The sequence below is a fragment of the Halyomorpha halys genome, unplaced genomic scaffold (assembly GCF_000696795.3).
Source record: "Halyomorpha halys isolate HHAL.00 unplaced genomic scaffold, Hhal_1.1 Scaffold765.1, whole genome shotgun sequence".
In the NCBI taxonomy this organism is placed as follows: Eukaryota; Metazoa; Arthropoda; class Insecta; order Hemiptera; family Pentatomidae; genus Halyomorpha; species Halyomorpha halys.
The window spans coordinates 186,357-207,011 of NW_027113294.1; the positions used below are offsets into that span (position 1 = coordinate 186,357).

General features: G+C 29.2%; 2 protein-coding genes and 1 long non-coding RNA gene across 4 annotated transcripts; 1 reads left to right on the forward strand and 2 right to left on the reverse strand.

The window, feature by feature from the left end:
• Positions 1-366: 366 nt before the first annotated feature.
• Pif1 (Pif1 DNA helicase) lies at positions 367-11,173 on the forward strand. 2 transcript variants are annotated; one of them, XM_067050858.1, is made up of 10 exons: positions 367-972; positions 1,047-1,155; positions 1,236-1,370; positions 2,055-2,188; positions 2,984-3,219; positions 4,103-4,242; positions 4,399-4,584; positions 4,655-4,800; positions 6,167-6,474; positions 11,078-11,173. In XM_067050858.1, exons 1-9 carry the CDS (start codon positions 481-483, stop codon positions 6,455-6,457), a joined length of 1,869 nt encoding a protein of 622 aa, XP_066906959.1. In that variant the 5' UTR covers positions 367-480; the 3' UTR covers positions 6,458-6,474; positions 11,078-11,173. The 2 variants fall into 2 exon arrangements, with proteins under 2 accessions (XP_066906959.1, XP_014284591.1); XM_014429105.2 differs by lacking the exon at positions 11,078-11,173 and adding an exon at positions 8,256-8,393.
• LOC136796621 (uncharacterized) lies at positions 1,662-3,079 on the reverse strand. The gene is made up of 3 exons (XR_010844371.1): positions 2,942-3,079; positions 2,053-2,414; positions 1,662-1,926 (listed from the first exon to the last, which is right to left on the reverse strand). It is a non-coding gene; the product is annotated as an uncharacterized lncRNA (long non-coding RNA).
• On the reverse strand, positions 7,959-19,179 carry spz4 (Spaetzle domain-containing protein 4). Its single transcript, XM_014429107.3, has 5 exons — positions 19,041-19,179; positions 13,467-13,612; positions 10,218-10,658; positions 10,019-10,141; positions 7,959-8,405 (listed from the first exon to the last, which is right to left on the reverse strand). The coding sequence occupies exons 1-5, from the start codon at positions 19,062-19,064 to the stop codon at positions 8,186-8,188; spliced, it is 954 nt and encodes a 317-aa protein (XP_014284593.1). The 5' UTR covers positions 19,065-19,179; the 3' UTR covers positions 7,959-8,185.
• Between the last annotated feature and the right edge of the window lie 1,476 nt (positions 19,180-20,655).

Below are 20,655 nucleotides of genomic sequence, written 5' to 3' on the forward strand. Positions count from 1 at the left end.
ATCCACATGCTCGCGTATGTCTGAGTTCGCCATGGCTCGGCCAACATGTAGAGGCCCCTTGAAAAGATCTATTGCTAATTAACAGAACGAACTCTAAAAAGGATAGATATCTAACTGAAGACGGCATTAAAATGATGGCTATTAAAACACCCAGTATCAAATTATGTATAATGTATTAAATTATGTGTGAAATAAATAAAAAAATACGTAAAAGGAGAACCAGTGGAACATTATTTAAGAACACGATCAATTAAAAGATTTGTGCGCCAAAGAACGTTTAGTTTATACTAACTTAATTCTTAGCTCTATGTCGTTCAACTTTGTAAACGATAGACCGCCAATTTTTTTTTAAATAATGTGTTTCCAAACAATAGGGATGAGATTGACAAGACATTTCTTGACTTTAAAATAATTTTTATGGTGTTTTCTTACAAGTTTATTAGTTTCAGTTTTTAATTTTGTCTAGAAGAGATATCAAGTATGAGTGCTGTTATAAGTAATACTTCTAATATTAGTTGTAGCTGCTCAATAGAGTGGCTTTCTGCTAATGGAACTATAAATAAGACTGTTAAAGTCAAAATGTGTTCGTTGCAAATCGTTAGGAATGAATTTCGGGATCTATTCATGTATGTGCAGTCCAAAGAAGTAAACCAAAAGCTGTTATTAAAAGATGTAGTAATTCACAAGAAATTTGCAAATGAAGGGAAAGCAACTATTATGTTTCCAGCCTCTAAAATAAATTTACTAATTAATAATGCACCTCCTGCTTTATTAATTTCATTCCTTAAAATACTTTTTATAAAGTTGTGTAGCGCCAAAAGTTCACCAAAAGCCAGTGTTAGAGAAAAACTTTTATCGACAAAAGATAGATATGTTCAAGAGATTAGCCCTATTAATACTAAAGATGTTAACCGTATTAAGACTGTAGACAATAAATCTAATTTGAAGAGACCAAACCAAAGTGTTGATGTGGTATAGATATATTTTCATCATGAAAAGTATCCAATGGCTTAAATTGACTTTATAGTGAACTTCTGATGTTACAGGATATTGAAGCCAAAAGGCACTGTTTAGAAGCCAATACTGTTTCTATCACAGATGAGCAAAAACGAGTTTTACATGAAGTACAAAAAGGCTGTAATGTGTTTTTTACAGGTATAGAAGTATATTGAACTATTATTTTGTTTGTTATATTTTCACTGCTTTCTTAATTATGTTTAAATAATTTGTTTTAGGAAGTGCTGGTACAGGTAAATCTTATTTGCTTCAAGCAATAATTAATGTCCTTCCTCCAGAAATGACAGTAGCTACTGCAAGTACTGGGTCTGCTGCTTGTCTTATTGGAGGAGTAACTCTCCATTCGTTTGCTGGTAATTTTATACAATTGTTGTATACACTCAGCTTTAAAACAAATTATTTATAATTGAATTGTTAAATTTCCTGCTTACAATTTTGTGTTATTTATAAAAAAATATTTTATCAATATTGAGTGTTTATTGATTTGATTTTACTAAGGATGAAATTTGAAAGCATGTCAATGCTTTACAAATGTTCCATAGATAGCAAATTTTGCTGTGACTCAATGTGACTAGTACAGTATACTGTGTTTAAAGAGTATTTAAAACCATCAAATTAAACCTCCATAGAAATAAGGTAATTCTTGTTAAGAGTGAAAAACAGCAAAGATATATGGTACCATCTATATTATCCAGATATCACTTCTTCAAATCACTATATGTTCCATTGCTTAAAGTCAACCCATTCAAATTCTGCCTAAATTAAATTGATAATATAAATAAGCAGTTTGATGTTCTGATTATTTTAAAAAATAGATTTTTCATGGGTCCCATAGGGTAAGGTTGATAGTTCAACAAGGCTGTAAATTTTGTTTTAGCATAATTTGTTTAACATATCCAAAAGAAAGATCTGTAAAATCAGAATATATTTAGTTATAACTCTCAATCCAATTATTTTTTTTTTAACTTTCCGTTATTGTTTTTTTTATTATAGTTAAGATTGTTTTATTTTATTTAATATATTTAATTTATTTACAGGTATTGGGGATGGTGAAAGCAGTTTAGCCAAATGTTTACAGCTCGCGAAAAGGCCTAATGTCCAACAAAACTGGAGAAATTGTAAACATCTTATAATTGATGAGATTTCCATGATCGATTCGGAATTATTTGAGGTGAGCTGTATGAATAAATTATAATCTGGAAAGAACAGTTTTGCTACTGATTTTTTTTTTTCAATATAGGAAAGAGTGCTAGTTTAAAAATACTTTCCCATTATGTTGAGTGGTCATATACTTATTTGTGCCCAATTACAAAATGGTCGAACATTATTGTCAGTTATTCCTATTTAGCCCCTGACTTCCACTGAAAAGTATTTGTTGGGGCTTCTAGACTTCTTATCTGAAATCAGCAGAAATCATTTTTGTTAGTATACGTGGAGTAGTGATTCACAGATGTTACCTAGGAAAGTAATAGCATCTTATCACTATTTTTATAACCAGAATCACCTACCTATTTAAATTTCTTTTGCAATTTTTAAGATGATATTTATGTGGTAAAAGTTGATGAAGAAAAAATTAACTGTATATTCCTAAATTAGTATGTATTTCTTTTCTTTTTAAAATTTTTTGAGGTTAATGACTTCCATTTTGAATGAAATATTTATTAATTATTCATACCAATTTACACCGTTTCAGGACCATTTTAAAACCTCATGATTTCATATCATTCAATAAATCATCATGATGATTTACATCATCATGTAAACCATTTGTCAATTGATTTCCCATGTGAAATCATGAGGTTTTAAAGTGCATGAATATGGGACAGTAGTCCCGAAACGTTGTACTATGTTATGAATAATTAATAAATATTTCATTCAAAATGGAAATCAATAACCTCAAAAAATTCTAAATGAATTGACTCACCAGATTCCGATAGAGATAATCCGTATTTCTTTTCTTTTTCAGAAAATTGAGTGGGTGGCAAGGCAGATTAGAGGAAACGACAAACCTTTTGGTGGTATTCAAGTTATTGTCTGCGGCGATTTTTTACAATTACCTCCAGTGAAGAATAATAAAAAAAGATTTTGCTTCATGAGTGAAAGTTGGGATAAATGTAACTTCAGTACGTTCATTCTCAAGCAAGTTCATCGACAGAATGATTCTCAGTTTATTTCCATTCTTAACAAAGTTAGGCTTGGAGAGTAAGTGTTCATTTGTTACTTTTTTTATTCATATTAAAAAAATTAGTTTTTTCTTTTACAAATAATAAAAAAATAAAGTGTATCAGATAGTGTAAATAAATGGACTATTTTATTGTTCAGAGAAGTAATAACATAACTTTCAAATTATCTGTTTATATTGCTTATAATATTGTTTTAATCTCTCTATTTTTTAAAAAAGTTTTTAGTCATCGCTGTGTAACATTTTATTTATGATCGTGTAAAATTTTATTTTACATATGATCACTGTGTAATATTTTATTTTACCTATGATCACAGATTAATATTTTATAATTTCTAACCTTTCTATTATATAAAAACATTTTTAGTGATGACTGTGTAATATTTTAGTTTACATATTAGGTGGAATAATAGAAACCAGAAAACGGATAAGATAGAAATATCAATAAATTATTTTCCTCTTTGTATATAGGTACATGTTTTATAATTTATAATGTCTCTGTTATATAAAAACGTTTTTAGTCATCACTGTGTAATATTATAGTTTACAAATAAGATGGAATAATAAAAACCAGAAAAAGGATTATAAGATAGGAATTTTGTAAATAAATTATTTTCATATTTGAATATACATAGATATATATTTTTTAATTTAAAATCTCAGTATTATGTAAAAAAGTTTTTAGTAATCTTGTTATATTTTATTTTATTTGTAAGGTGAAATATTAAAAAATACTAATAATACCATTTGAGCATAACATAATAATAAAATTTGAACGAGCAGTACAATTAAATGAATAGTGACATAATTTGTTAAATGGGGTTGGTCCAGGGTTCAGTTGGAGCAGGGGTTAACCCCCTAGTTTATATAATTTTAATATTTTATATAATTTTCTCATTATAGTGCCAACCCTGAGCTCACTAAAATCCTTCAAGATACTGCAACCCAAAATATTGAAGGCGGAGGTATTCTTGCAACTAGGTTATGTTGTTATACAAAAGAAGCTAAAGAAATAAATGATTCAAAACTTAAAAGTCTTCCTGGTTAGTTGACCCTTAATTTACAAATTTTCTTATTAGCATAACCATTATGTTTTTTTTATGCTCAACCAACATTATATTTATTTGTTTCTTTTTCATGTTTTGGTTTTTTTATGTTCATTGGCATCCTTATATTATTAAAGTTTTGTTATTTTAAAGGTAACTCAAGAGTTTTTGAAGCTACTGACAGTCCTGATGGAGTAACAAAGACCTTAGATGATTGCACTGCTGTAGAGAAGCAGATTTTCTTAAAAGAAGGAGCCCAGGTTATGCTATTGAAAAATATAAATGTCTCCAGTGGGCTTGTTAATGGAGCAAGAGGAGTTGTTCAAAAATTTGTCAATGGTATAATAATTATAAAACCTCCATTTATCGTTAATATCTTTGAACATTTACTAATAAATGAATTGATTAGGGACACCGGTTGTTAAATTTTTATCTGGGACTTGTTATAATGTTAAAGAAGAGAAATGGGTTATCAAAACACCTCAAGGAATGTTATTGACTAGAAAACAACTTCCACTAAGACTTGCATGGGCATTTTCTATTCACAAATCTCAGGTAAATATATATATATAACTGCATATTACTCATATAGATCTTTATGTACACAAGATGGAGCTTGATAAAATTGTATTTTTTATTTGCATGCCTAAGGTTTCAGTATAATCAGAACATGGCTGTGGTTTAACCTCCATAGGTATGATAAGAAAAAAATGTGGGCGGTTTCAATAAATATTCAATTAAACATAAAGGATTAGAAATTCATTATAAGCAAATGAAATACTATAGAAGTAATGAAATGCAGAAAATATAATAAATTGAATGAATTATATGTAGTTGTTGCAGCCAACATATGGACTACAAATCGATAATTGGAACATGTGATTTTTATTAAGTCAAAAACAAAACAACTACTTTCTGTTGTTTTTTATACTGAAAATAGACAGACAACTCTCACTGCACACACATATCTTCTCCATTTTCTCCTCACTACGCACTCGTAGTTGCCAGCATTCTGGCCATCTTCGCCAGGTAAATCATCTTAGCCACGGCGGGCGGACTTCTTCGACTCATTCTCCAATTTCTCGATGAAGTTAATACTACTCACTCCATGGGTATGTTTTAGAGGTAAGATAGGTAATGGTGGGTTTTGTTGTTACCACAACTGTTACTGTTCCAATTGTTACCACTTTTTCAATGTTGCTCGATTTAATTAATATTTTAACATAAATCTCCTCTTCTCATTTTTAATAAATGTTTCAAAGGTCAGATAACACCGTCTCTGAATCAGGAATCAGATGACAGGTGGCACGAGAAGCCTATCCTTCTATTATATTTGGTGTTGTGATCTCCTCTTGAGAAATTGTTATATGTATATAGAAAATTTTATATTTGTAAACTTATTTATTAATTTTTAGCTTGTTTATTGTAATTATTTATAAATTTCATTTTAACTCCTCCCTTCTTACATAAAATTCTCCTCTGTCATTATATACAATTTGAAACAGTAGCTTTGCTGACATTAATACTGTAATTTAAAAAAAATGAAAATATTTTTTATACATTAGTACGTTGCATGCAAAAAAAAAATTATGAGCATCAAGGGATAAATGAATGAATAATAATGAATTTTTCTAAGGAACTCCTTATTAAGGTTTCTTTTAGATCCAAACCTTGCTTTCCTTAACAATATTTTCATTTTTATAATGCTCCTATACACTTTCCTTTGCTGAAAGAAATAGTTCCTAAGGAAAATATTGAGAAAAAAAATTCTGTTAAATAAAACTAAAGGTATGCATTTAAAGGGAAACTTTAGTAAGGTCTTCCTTAGGCAAATTTATAAATACAGCCCCTACAGTTTTTGTGTAAAATAAATAGTCCTCTAGATATACCTTTTTATAAATATAATTTTTTTTTTTTTCAGGGTCTAACATTGGATTGTGTAGAAATATGTTTAAATAACACTTTTGAAGCTGGCCAGGCCTATGTGGCATTGTCTAGAGCTAAAAGTTTGGATCGTCTCCGTGTTATCGGTTTCCATCCTAAACAGGTTTGGGCTAACCCGGATGTATTGAAGTTCTACAAACGTATTTCATTGTATCAAAATGAGTTTATACCATTAGGGAAAAAACTATCCCTTCCAATCCAAAGTAAATTGACCACAAGTAAAGGATCAATAATACAGAGGAATATATTATCAAAATCTAGAAAATAAATTCCTTTACTTGAGCGGTAAGTAAATACGTGGATAACTTTACAGTATTGCAAATGGGCCTTTCTATTTATTTTTAAATTATCACAATATAGTCGTCAATTATACATTGCCAAAAGTATAATATTTGATAATCAATTTATAATGAAATAAAAAAAAAAGGTAATTTCAGAAATTGCTCAAATTGTAGTTCAAATTAGGTATATAATCGTATTATATATTATATTAATATTAAATAAAAAAATCGCATTAGGTATGAATTGTAGATTTATGAATTTATATTTTTGTGCACAAGTTTGTTAAGTGAAATTATGGATTATCATTTCATTTATAATGCACAACCAGAAGTTGACCCATAATTTAATTTTTAATAGATCTGAAGCTTGTCTTTTGCCGTCCAGTATTATGAGCTTAGTCATTTAAAAAAAGATTAATTTAAATTTCAAAAGAAAATATTTTTCAATTTTTTTTTTAAGATTACTACAGGAAACAGTTCTATCAATATAACAACAAATTAATTTCTTTTCCAATATTTTCGAAATAAGCGAGTTTTATTACTTCTTTTACCTTATGCCTGTAAAACTAATAGAGTATTTTATATTTGAGTTAAACCTCTTACAGTCACTATAGATTTTCAATGTAAACAAAATCATAGAAAAGTTAACCTGATAACACTTTAGCAAACAGAATATAACATTTAATTTTAAGTCTAAATAAAACTTTTAATAAGACTTCAGGTTTTTTTTTTTTTGGTTTTTTTTTAAATAGACTTATTTGAATTATTTACATGTTCTACTATTTATTTAAAATATTTCTACAGTTCTATCCAATATGTCGGTCTTAAGAATTATTTCTTGAATTTCGTCTATATTATTAAATCTGAGACTCAACAATTATTATATTTTAGGTGATTAAACTTTTTAATTTAATGAAATGACATAAAGGGCCAAGGGAGAAAATTAATATAGTTTTATATTAGGGTAATGCCCTCAAAAATAAAGACAATCAGTGTTACATTTTTTCCTCTTGACCTTTAATATATTCTAATTTATTTTATAATGTCAACATTTTTTATATTACTAATAAAGATGTGTTTGATATTTTTTGTTTAACCTAAATTTTAATATAGTCAATACTATATGATAGTTATGACTGTCATTCTTATCTAATTTAGATCTGATTGCAAATCAAACACATTTATAAATTTGATCATTGTTTTTAAAAATTTCAATTGGATTTAACTTACTGCTGTTTAAGTGAAATATTCCTCTTAATGTAATTCAATTGATATTCATAATTGTCTTTGTTCCTATATTTATTTAAAAATCAGTTAGCAACTAGCTTAGAATAATGAGGAAGATGTTAGAAATATTGTTGAAAAGATAAACACATTTAGAATTTATTTTTTTTAAATATATGTATTTACAATTGACTTAAATTAAATTATTAAAATAATTTACAATAGTTAAATAATTATTTTACATATAATTACAATATCATACACATGGCCATGACATATAATGTTAGAAACTTATTTATTGTTTTCTCATGAAAATGAATTTGATAATTAAATTTTTTTGTTTTGTGATTATTGTTTTTATTTATAAATAGTTGAAGCAATATTAAATATTTATGAGACATGTATCAATTTTCTTTTCCTTTATGCAAAAATCTATGTATATATATACTTACACATTAATTTATTATACATCTTAATGATATCATTTTTTATCAATTTTGATTGCTGTTGTCTTTCCTTGGTGAACGTGACGTTAACCTGAACTCACTGGGTAAATCATAGCAGCGACAGACACAACAAGATGGAAATTTAAACCAATCTGAAAAAATTCCCCTGCAATCATTTGAAGGATCATATGCTAGTAATCTGTGTAACCTGTACTGCTGTTCACACCGACAGCCTTCTCTGCAGAACATTTGTTTGTTTTCAAATCTAAACAAAAAATATTCACATATATAAAAGAAGCAATGTTAATAAAATTATCAAAAATCATTAATTATTGTCAAATTCTTGCTGAGAAAAACCAAAGCTCTCAGAAAAACAATCTCTGTTGAATATGTTAGATCATTTTGGGATTGCTACACACAAATTTCTGTCGAGCTTCCAATTTCTGATACTCCACCTATTCAATCTATATCAAATATTCTATTAATTAAAATTCATATTTTTTTAGTTACTATATGTTCCCTTTTTATATTAATTTTTTTATGTATAATGTTTTATATAACTTATATTTATATTCTTATATTTTTCAATATTTGTATCTTGTTCTTATTTAGTCTTTCAAAGTGGGGGGAAAAGTTGATTATTAATTAATCATTTTTCTGCTATTTTGATACCTTCCTTTATCGCCCCAAATGGACACTAACTATGGTATGGAAGAAGCATTGAATTGCCTTAGGTTTAGTACTTGACAGATAAGTTGATGCAGTCTCAGAAACATCACAATTAGAGCATAAGTGTTCAATATCCATACCTTAGCTATGAAGCTTGGCTCGAATTACCCTATGCCCATGAGGAATTGAGAGAGCCTCTATTTAACTCTAGTTTAAGATTGTATAATTTAATATTCTATTTCAGTGTACTTTTCTTTTTTAATCTTGTCAATTGACTTCAAAGGTTAATTTTTTATTTAACACAACACAAATATAAGTTTATAAAAACATCAAATGTTTGGGTCGCTCTATTACAAGTATTTAATAAAAATTCAAGAACAAAGCATTTATTATCTAATTCGTAGATATTTACGTTTCGTTTCATTTTACTTATCTTTATTTTGATCTTTTCTATAAATAAAATAGTGTAAATACAATCTAATAGTCGACAAAAATCAAAAGAACAAAACAAGCCTGTGGATAACGACGTTTGTTCCTTCCTTTGTTTAACAAACATTTGTACAAGTCTTGGATTTGCGGCAGGTGGCAAACGTGTAGATCCAGCATAAAGGGGCCTCTACATGTTGGCCAAGCCATGGCGAACTCAGACATGCGCGAGCATGTGGATGGGTGGCTTGTACGAGTTGGCCTATGCTCGTTGCCGATCCGTCGAGAGTCGGTTTTTTGGACACAGATCAAAGGGGCTCGTGTAGCATCTCCACCATTGTTCTTTGTATAGTTGCAACTGAGATCTGTTAGGAGGTTAAAGGTGTTTGTTGGTACTTTTTATAATAAGTTTTATATTTAATCTTATTTATTTATATTTAATTTCCTTTCATTTTCTTTTTTTTTTTGTAATAAAAATAATACAATCCCAGTGCAATGGCTGAAACCACTTGTACGTCCGCTAAGCTTGCCGCTCAGAATAACACAGACCTGTGGATGGTCCGCTCTTTGTTTACCGAGCATTAGTACAAGCTTCCGATTCGTGGCGAGCGGCCATGTGGATCCGCCTTTACATAGAAAAAAGAATAACTAAACAAACAACGCTATCTACTGTTACAAATCGAAATTACTTTCTTGTCAAAGCTATAAACTCACCTGAACATAATCCAAAATAAATAAAACAAGATTGATTATCTGGCTGTCTAAATATATGATTTAACTTACGTGCACCTTTCCCAATGAACATATTGTTCAAACGGATACAGATTCAGTAACGCTAGTATTTCTCCTCTAGTATTGTTAGCCCAGAAGGGAGCCACTACTTCTTCCTTAACGGGACATGCATTCCTAAAAAAACATGTATCAATTTTAAGATCACCAACATTGTTATAAACAATAGTAAAATATGATTGAACATACTAACACTCCCTTTGTTCTATAAAATAATTGAGCCTTTTCCGTGGTTGTACTAGATTTTTCTAGAGTGTCCTGAAAGATTTGCGGTTTTGATTCGGTCTCGGTTTTCATTGTAGTTGTCAGAAATTCCGTCGTAGTTTCAAAATCGAAATCAGTAGTGGTGAAATCGGATTCCGTCGTACTTTCTGGTCCAGCAGAAGTTGTTGTTATGTCAGGAGCCGATGTTCGATTTGTTACTGGCGCTTGTGTTGTAGTTTTGTGTGTTGTTTTGAACTCTTCCTTTTTGAATTTGTAATGTTTGACATTAGATTCTTGGCTCCATTTTTCGCTTTGGTACTCTACATCGTTTGATTCTATTTCTGAACGCAAGACAGATATGTGTCTTTCCGCTCCGTACATTCTTCGCATTAGGCCATGATTTTCATATACAAATCTCCTTACAGCTCGCCTAAAAATGAAATTTATTTTAAAATTAGGTAAAAATTAATCGGAAAAAGTATGCTTATTTTCTATTTTAAAACTAGAGAAAATTATATAATTTAATTTATTGTGATTTAGTCGAGATAAGTGTTTTATTTTGAAACTATTTGACACATTGACTTGGGAAAGACAAAAAAGAATTTCACAGATCAAGACAGACAATAAAAAATTTATAAAAGCATAAAACAAGTCTTAATATTATAGGTTCAATAACTGCTTGAGTTGAAGTGAATAACTCTTCCTTATTAATTTTAATTATAAATTTTTATATCTATTTGTTTTGTTTTTTTATGTTTATTTATATATCTAAAACTACTTTTACCAATTATATGACGAGTTTATATTCTATTTATTTAAAATGAATATTAATTGTATTTTGTATTTTAGGTGTATTTTATTTATGTTAAAGAGGGAAATAATAATGAAAAAAAAAGTAAAGCCACATTGGTTTATAAGAGTAAATTTGAAAAAAAAAGAAACAGAAAAGAGAGAGGTAAATGGAAAAAAGTAATTAAGTATAGAAAGAAAAAGAAAACTAATGAAAAAGGATAAAAGAACCAAAGTGATGAAAAAAAAAATGGCTGATTAGATTTGAATAAGTAAGCTGTATAGCTAGGAACCCAATGAAATTGGGCAGCACATCTTTAGGGGTATTCAAAATGTTGTGTTAAATATAAAATGTTATAAGTACAGGATTGTGAGCAGCCCTATTCAAAGTCATGTTAAATGCATAAGAACTCCTAGCGGATTTTTTGAGCAACTTGTTTTATAACCTTTCCTTCCAAAACTTCATGTTATTGTTTACTTCTAATTTTTGATTAAAGTAATTTATTACAATATGCCTAAATTGCGTAAAAGAGGAAGCTGTGTAAAAGTTTTGCTACTGAGTGTCTTGTTGATCTTCTAACTTGTGAGGAAGAGAATCAAGATGAGCTAATCGACATCTGTTATTACACCATTACTATTGTCATCCATGGGTTAGTTTTAAAAACATCTAAAACAATACTACCACAATCATAACAAAAACTACATGCAAGTAATCTAACTACAACAACTAAAATGGTGACAAGCTCAGCTGGTCTGTTGTGTGACGTCATTCTCCATTTAGCAGACTATTAACAGACTCTCAACCATGTTATATCGTTTTAACATATTAGGGGTATTCATGATCTTTAGTTACAACATAGCTGAGGGTCTGTTAAATGGAAAATGACGTCACGCAACAGACCAGCTGAGCTCGTCACCAATATGTTTGCTTTTGTCTTAGGCTACTTGATAGGTTACTTGACAATAATAATAATAATGTAATGACAGTTGTCAATTACCTCATCTTGATTCACTTCCCCACAAGTTAAAAGACCAACAATACACTCAGTGGCCAAACTTTCACGTAACTTCCACTTTTCACTCAATTTAGACATGTAGTAAATTACATTAATCAAAACTTAGAAGTAAACAATAACATGAAGTTTTGGAAGGAAAGGTTATAAAAGAAGTTGCTCAAAAAATCCGCTAGGAGCTCTTATGGATTTAACATTCAACATTATGAATATCCCTATTAAAAGATGGGAAATTTTCTCAATTTAACTTCAGTTTTTCTTATTCATGAATGAACCATTGATAAATAAATATCGTATCCATGGCAATATTAGCTATAGTTGAAACTAATAGCTAATATTGCCATGGATACGACCCTTATTCATGAATGAACCATTGATAAATAAATATCGTATCCATGGCAATATTAGCTATTAGTTTCAATTATAGCTAATGTTTGCCCAACACTATGCATAGGTCAGTAAACTCGGTTTGAAATTATTGCTATTTTTGAGAATTTCGTTATTGTTCGTTGAAATGTCAAGTTTAATCGAAATTGTTAGTTGTTTTAGAGAAAATCGAAAATGTTGTCACATCTCAGGCATAACCCGCCTTCAATATGTAATTTAAGTTTCCTAAAGATTTTCATTTTTGAGGCTGTTCACAAACACAATTATTTTTTATTTTTCTCTGAAATATGATTGTTATCTCGCTTTTGTTTTTTCAGCCCTAATAAAGGCATGAAATCCAAGTCGAAACGGCAGAATTAAATTATTTTTATTTATTTGTGTATCCTAGTTAGCGCACCCCGAGCGCCTTTTCATCATATCGAATCTACGGTCAACTGTATACACCTCATTAATAAATACAGACAGTTTTCAGGACTCAAAACATCTATTCCCGTCCAAAAATCGAATTCGAAATTTTTCACGATCGGGATGCATTCTAACTTACTGTATATTACATTATAGGTAAGTGAAAGTTAAAACTGACTTTATCATGGTAGTACAGGGGCCCAAGTAAAAGTATGCTTACAGTTTAAATTTAAATATGGATTCTAATAATTTAAAAGATAACTGACATTTCAATTTTTTATCGAACATTTTAACTAACAAACACAAAATATTTATTGTGAGGTGTAAATAGTTGATCGTAGATTACTGATTAGAGAGGTTTGTCGGGGGGGAGGGGGGAGGTGTGCGGTCAGCAAAGAACAACATAAAGAAGCTGGGCCAAAAAAGGTTTGGGCCCAGCTTCTACTCCATAACCCCTGATGAAGACCTGAAACTCAGGTCGAAACGTCGGCATAAAATAAATAAATATTGTTTTGTTTATTTATGTTGTTCTTTGCTGACCGCACCCTCCGACAAACCTCTCCAATCAATAAATATTTATTGTAAACTTATAAAACTATAGTCAAACAAAATACAATTGAAAAGTACCATTTAAAATTGCTCACCAAGGGTAGTAAGATCCAGGCACCGTACACCAATTTTGCGTGCTGAAATCACAAGGTACGTCAAGTCTGCTTTTCCCCCCTCTGAATGGTTTTGTGCACGTCGTATACCCATCGTAACCTAATATGCTCACTATATTACACAGCACCTACGAAAAAAAAAATAGGTTTAAGCAAAGTATATTTCTCAACATTCACAAAAAAAAAATCTTAAATTTTACGTAAACTTATCCTAGTCAACTCTTAACCATGTTAAATATTACATCGCTTTTAACATTTTAAAATAAGAAAACATTTTTCCATTTAGCAGACCTATTAACAGACTCTCAACCATGTTAAATATTATATCGCTTTTAACATTCTAAAATAAGAAAATATTTATCCATTTGACACACTTTTCTCCACCTCACTTGTTCCATCTCCTAGTTTTTTTTCTCCCTACTGCATTATTATTTTTTGTATCCATTACTTTATTAGAGTTTAAAAAATTCCCACAAAACGAACTACGAGCAAATAACCTATTTATTTATACTGTTTTACCATATTAAATGTTAAATGCATAAGAACTCCTAGCGGATTTTTTGAACAACTTGATTTATAACCTTTCCTTCCAAAATGTTATGTTATTGTATACTTTTAAGTTTTGATTAAAGTAATTTATTAAATCATGCCTGAAATAAGTGAAAAGTATAAGGGTGAAAGTTTTGCTACTGAGTGCCTTGTTGATCTGATTTGTGAGGTAGAGAATCAAGATGAGCTAATTGACAATTGTCATTACATTATTATTATTGTCATCCATTGCTTTATTTGTTATTAAAACATTCAAAACAATACTAACACAAAATACGAGCAAATAACCAAACGACAACAGAGAAAATGGTGAAGAGCTCAGCTGATATGTTGCGTGACATCATTCTCCATTTAAAAGACCCATTGACAAGTTGCACTTAAGATTATGAATATCCCTAATGAAGTAAAATTATATATAATAATTTATGAGAAATTAAATCTTCAAACACCATGGTTTAAAAGTCAACGCAGGTTTAAATTACCTTATAAACATAGGTATACGTAAAAATAAAAACGTAATTAATAAAATTAACAAGACAAATTAACTACTTAAATAATAAAATCGGTGGAGTGCTTGCTATTAACTGTTTGTAGTTGTTTGCACGGAGCGGGTTGAGGTTAGTACCCCAGTTGTATATTAACCTCATTACCAGTTGGCTACTGTGCCAATCTGTCTGGGCCCCTTAGGCAGTCCAGACGATCACCTATATACCCCGTTCTTCTTTTATAACATTATATAACGAAATAACTTTTTTAAACGATTTTATTATCTTAGTTGCACAAATGTAATCGATAACTTGATCACATATATGGTCTCCCGATGTGCATGGAAGTAAATCCATAGAGGTATATTTCAATTTTTCATATAAATAAATAAAGATTTAACAACAGAGAAGAAAAAGATTAGTGAAAGTGCGAAGAGAGTTAGATGCAAAGAGGTTCTATGTTATAATTGACAATGACCTACTGACTTTCACCTCTGTATCGAATATAAAAGGGTGGGGGAGGGAAGCCATTCTTATGGCGCCCCAACAAAGGGAAAAGTGAAATCTTAAGTCTTTTGTTGTCCCAACTGCGACGTGTACTGGAACGCAACCTCCAAGGGCAAGGTCGATGAACCCCATCTCTTTTTCTTTATATATCTTGTTTTTATATATATAGATACAGAGATATCATCTTCTGTTTTTCTAGTGAAAGTGCTCGGTCTCTGGAAAAAGTTCATTCATAAAAAATAAGTTCTGAACGTGAATCTTCTCGGCTTTTATTCGAAGCATTTTTCTCTACTTAGTCTATGAGGACTTATTCAAAAGGGCAGTAAAAGTGTTTTCAGTGTCGTTTTTTTACTCTCTCCTTTTATGCTCTTATATACGTATCAGCGCAGAGAAAGTGCGACGGGTTGGCTCCAGTATTCCAGTAAGAGGCGTATTTTCTCTTTAATAACTTTGCAAATGGCTTCCAGATATAACAACATTTTCCACTTTTCTTTTAAAAACTTTCAACTAAACTATGACTTTCTACTTCGAAACAGGTTTGGAACCTGGCATTAGTTTATATACATATATTATTCTTCTTTTTTATTTTTATGATATTTTTATTTATTTCTAAATTTAAAAAAAAAAATTATCTCTCAGTACCATCTTTATTTTAATATCCTTACTTTATTGCGTCCAAAAAAAAAATCTAATTTGTCACAAATATAGGGAAGGTTCCACTTTTTTGTATACCTCTTAAAACAACAGTCCAGCTTTTCCTAGGACTGCAAATCGAATCTTATTGTAATAAAAAAAATACTTTTTCATATTTATTCAGCTTTTATAAAAAATACGTTAATAATATCTTTACTGTGAATTATAAAGATTATTATAATTTTTTTTACTCATTCTTTTTCCAAGGAAAAAATTCATGATTTTTAATAAATAATTAAATTATATGTTCTTATGTTTAAATATACTGATTAAAACTATTTCTTAATTTTATTTATCTTTTTAAGTCAAAGTATGACTATCTATTTATTATCAATAAAATTTCGTGGAATGGTATCAATGTTATTATATAATTTTGGTGAACAATAAATAAAATTTATGTAAAATTACTAGTTATTCAACACTTAAATCTTAAGTTTCCATTATTTCTCGATTTTCAAATTTCTACGAAAGTTTTATATTTTCAATTTACGAAAACTAAGCTTAATTTCATATAGTCTATTATCGTTCATGAATCAAAAGATACAAAAATGTTTTAATATGGTGCTGATCATTATTTATTTATTTTTATTATTATTATTATTTTATTTATTGTTTTTTTTTTTTTTTTGTAGATCAGCATTTCAAATGACTTAGACTGGATATTTCACTGATAAGACAATGAAGTTAAAATAGAAATATAGCTTAAGAAAAATTATATATGTTTATCAATTATAATCTCGCTGGGACAGAATTTAAACCGTTTTCTACTTCTTCACATTTTTAATGTATTGAACGTTTCTGACTTAACATTTAACGTTCCTTCCATCACATTTTTTTCTGTTTCAACTTAAAAACTATATTTCGTACAGAATAAAACTTTTTTTTTCTTGTAAGCGATATTCACGTATTATTTATGTAACGTTATTGTCCATAATTAAATCATTTTTCAAGGCTGAATCATATAAAATATTTTTTTTAAGACGTTAGATAAGCAATTTGTTCTTTCTTTTACGATGCTTCAAAGAATATGACAGAACTCGAGGGAAACCGAAAACATCTTTGATAATGACAGTAAATAAAAATGGTTTCATATTACTTTATCAAAATAAAATTCCATTGTAAATAATCGAATATCAATCTGTATAAGGTGTTTGATCAAAATTATCAATATAATAAAGGTTTTATATAATCTTTTAAACTAAAATTAGAAAATTTACGTAATGTGGATTAATTAGAGTTATATTAAAATAAGAATTGGAAAATTATTATGGAAACGTCTCATGAAGATAAGTCAAACGTTTATTGAAAATGTTGATCATAAATAAACAAATATTTGACAGGAGAAAATTAAAATTTTGTAATAAATTAAATACGTTTTATGTGAACAATTTTAAGCGTAAAAAAATGTATTTTTCTTAATTGGATAAATTTACATTTGATAGAAAACTCCTCAATAATATTTGAAATTTTAAAAACTTTAAACAAACTTGGTCATGAAAACATTTTTACACGATTAATGAAAATACTATCAAAAAATCAAATATAATTTTAAAAAACTGAAAAAGGTTATCTTCTATTATTAAGATAAATAAAAATGATCTTATTTCACTTCATAAATACTAAATTTTATTCTAAATAATCGATTATCAATCATGATATTTTGTTTGATGAAAATTGTTCGTATTATTATTAGGTTTTCCATTTTTTTTAACACTAAAATTTATGAAAATTTTAGGTTTTTATAGAATGAAGTTGATTGTTTAATTAATGGTTAAATTAAAACAAATAAAAATTTAATATGTCCCCTTTCGGAAGCAATTATTTAAAAATCATTAAGAGAGTATTTCAATTTGATAAATCAAATGTTTATTTAAAATGTTGATTATAAACACCGATTTGACAGGGAAAAATTCAAATTTTGAAATCAATTAAATAAATTTTCAGTATAGAATTTTAATTTGTCAAAATAAAATATATTAATTTTTAGAAATGGATCAATTAACTTTTGATAGAAAATTCTATCTGGTATTTTTAAAACTTTAAATAAACGATTTACACTTTTTCGTGAAAAATTTTTAATACGATTAATGAAAATACTATCTAAGAATCAAATAATATTCTAGAAAACCGATAAAATCTTTGATTATGGTGTGATACTATAATGATTTTAAATCACTTGATACAAAATAAATTGTATCGTAAATAATAGATTATCTCGTTTGTTGTGTGAAAATTTTTAGTACAATAAAGGTTTTCCATATTCTTTAACACAAAGATTTAAAATATAAGAAGATTTATGAAAATTTTAGGTTTTTATAGAATGAAGTTGATTTTTTAATTAATGGTTAAATTAAAACAAATAAAAATTTAATATGTCCACTTTCGGAAGCAATTATTTAAAAATCATTAAAAGAGTATTTCAGTTTGATAAATCAAATATTTATTTAAAATGTTGATTATAAACACCGATTTGACAAGGAAAAATTCAAATTTTGAAATTCTATTAATGAAGATATTATCAAATTATTAAACAGAATTATAGAAAACCGAAAAAATTGGCTGTGATGGGAAAAAAAAAAATTTTATGACTTATAAATAAAATTATTAATAATCCATTATCAGTCTTGTTACGCTATGTGATGAAATATATTAGTATAAAAAAGATTTTTTATATTTTTATTTTTATCTTTATAACGCAATGTTAGTTTGATTAATTATTAGTTAAATTAGAATAAGTAATTAAAAGATTTATTTATTTTTCTGTCATTAAAATTCTCTTTAATTAACACTACGTACTCTTCAAGACCACTTGCCCGTAAATATCGATTTATGCAGGAATGCATTAATCGAAAGATGCTATGAAAGCCGACGAGATGGGTTCGACAGACTGGGGTCAATGATCCATTTGGTCAGGGTCACATCACAAGCACCTGCTCACAGCGGTCATCCATGTCTTACGTACGGAGGAAATCACTACGTTCGTTATCAATAAGCCATGTCAAAGGATTTCAAGCGTGATCTTGACAACAGAGGATGCTGATAGAGGCAAATATGTAATCGTACCGCCAGAAGGCAAAGAGATAATGTTTCTATTTTTTAAGTAACTAATGATGAGATGAAAATCGATTTTTGGATATCGATAAGGCAATTGAAATTAACTGATAATAATGCAGTGAAAAAGAATAAAATTTATCAGATTTGAAATGAATCATACGGAAGAGGCTCTCTGTAGGTGGGCAAAGAGTAATCAAGCGTAAAAAAATAAATAAATTAATAATAAAAAATATATTAGGCCTATATATAAGATAATGTATACACTTACCCAGAAGGAGAGTGTAGACTTCATCTGAGAACCCTTATGAAGAGAGGCATATATAGGAACTCGTCGAATGGAGCTGTGAGCTCCATGGATGGGTTGTGTGAATGGGGCAGCGGATGTGGGTCACCAGTTAGACCAGGCAGAGCGTACCGTTAGAATCCCCCCCCCCTTTCCTACTCACTTTCTCCACTGACCCACTCCCCCTCTTTCCCTTTTAACACCCCACCCCCACCCCTCCTTAACACCCACAATAATTTATTGACTATCGATATGTATACTCCTACGTCTGGGTCTCTCCTCCCTTCTAAGTTTCTTTCGGACCTCCATCGGATGTAATAAATTTCTAAGATTTTTCATTTCTTTCCCATCGTTGAATAAATTATTCTAATAAGTGCATCCATTACTCTTTAACTGGGCCAGTATAACGTGGAAAATCTCTGATGATGTTAATGGAATTATTGCGTCTCATCAACTTATAATAATAATAATAGCCTTGCAATCTCTAAGGTTCGATGTCAATACAATCAATCGCTGTATACATACATACATCTGTCCAAACCAAAAATAAAAGCAGTTTTGATCTCTCACAATCATCCCACCTACGCTTCGGGGTACCCCGCAATCATTTACCCGTAAGTTCAGTGTTTATTAACATTAACATTCGTTACCTGAACAAAAACCGCTAGAACCTTACATGCTCTTCTTATTTGGCGCAATATCATCAACTAAATTATATTTACTGGATGCAGTCCTACAATTGGGCGCTGTGAAACCTAAATTTTCCGGATAACTCATCCTTTTTCAGTCAGAATATTTTATTTTTAAAAATCTAGAGACGTCGTCCCTCTTCATGTGTTTCGCATCCCATACACAGTTCGCATCCGTAAAGAACAGAAGAAAGGATAATACTTTTGTAAATTCTAAGGTTTAGCGCTTAACTAAGCAATTTCTAAATTGAAAAATAACCAGCATTTCCTTGCCTTTATTTCTTTTTTTCTTGTTACCGTGGACCTTAAATACCTAAACCTCCCTACCTCTTCAAATGTATTTCTCTATATACCTCTATCGGTATTGCTTCCGTTTTTGTTGCTATGTATTTTGTTTTACTCCTATTTATTTCGAGACATAGTTCTTTATTTGATTTTATCATTGGCGTTGTGTTTTGTTTTATAGTTTCTTCGTCTTCACCCCATAGTACCAAACCACCAGCATACCCAAGTAAGTATGTTTTACCACCCACAGTTAAACATTTGGTTATGCATCATATTTATATTAATAAATTCTAGTCCTAAATTGAATAAGACTGGTGAAAGAAAATCGCCTCGTTTTATCGTCTCGTCTAGATTAAAAGATAAAATAAAACTTTTAAAATTGTTCAGCATACGTGTTCATAACGGACAATTGTGTAAAGCAGGTGATTAGTTGATCAGTATCAGCCTCCACTGAAACTATGCAGTCATAAAATCACTGATTTATCAATGAAAAGAGGTGAATAAATGAAAATGCCTATTTCACTCCATAAAAACTTGGTAATGATTTTTGGATTGTAGTTCATTATTCAATGAAAAGAGGCACCCCTTGATTTTCCTGAGTGTCACTCACTCATTAAAAAGAGTAT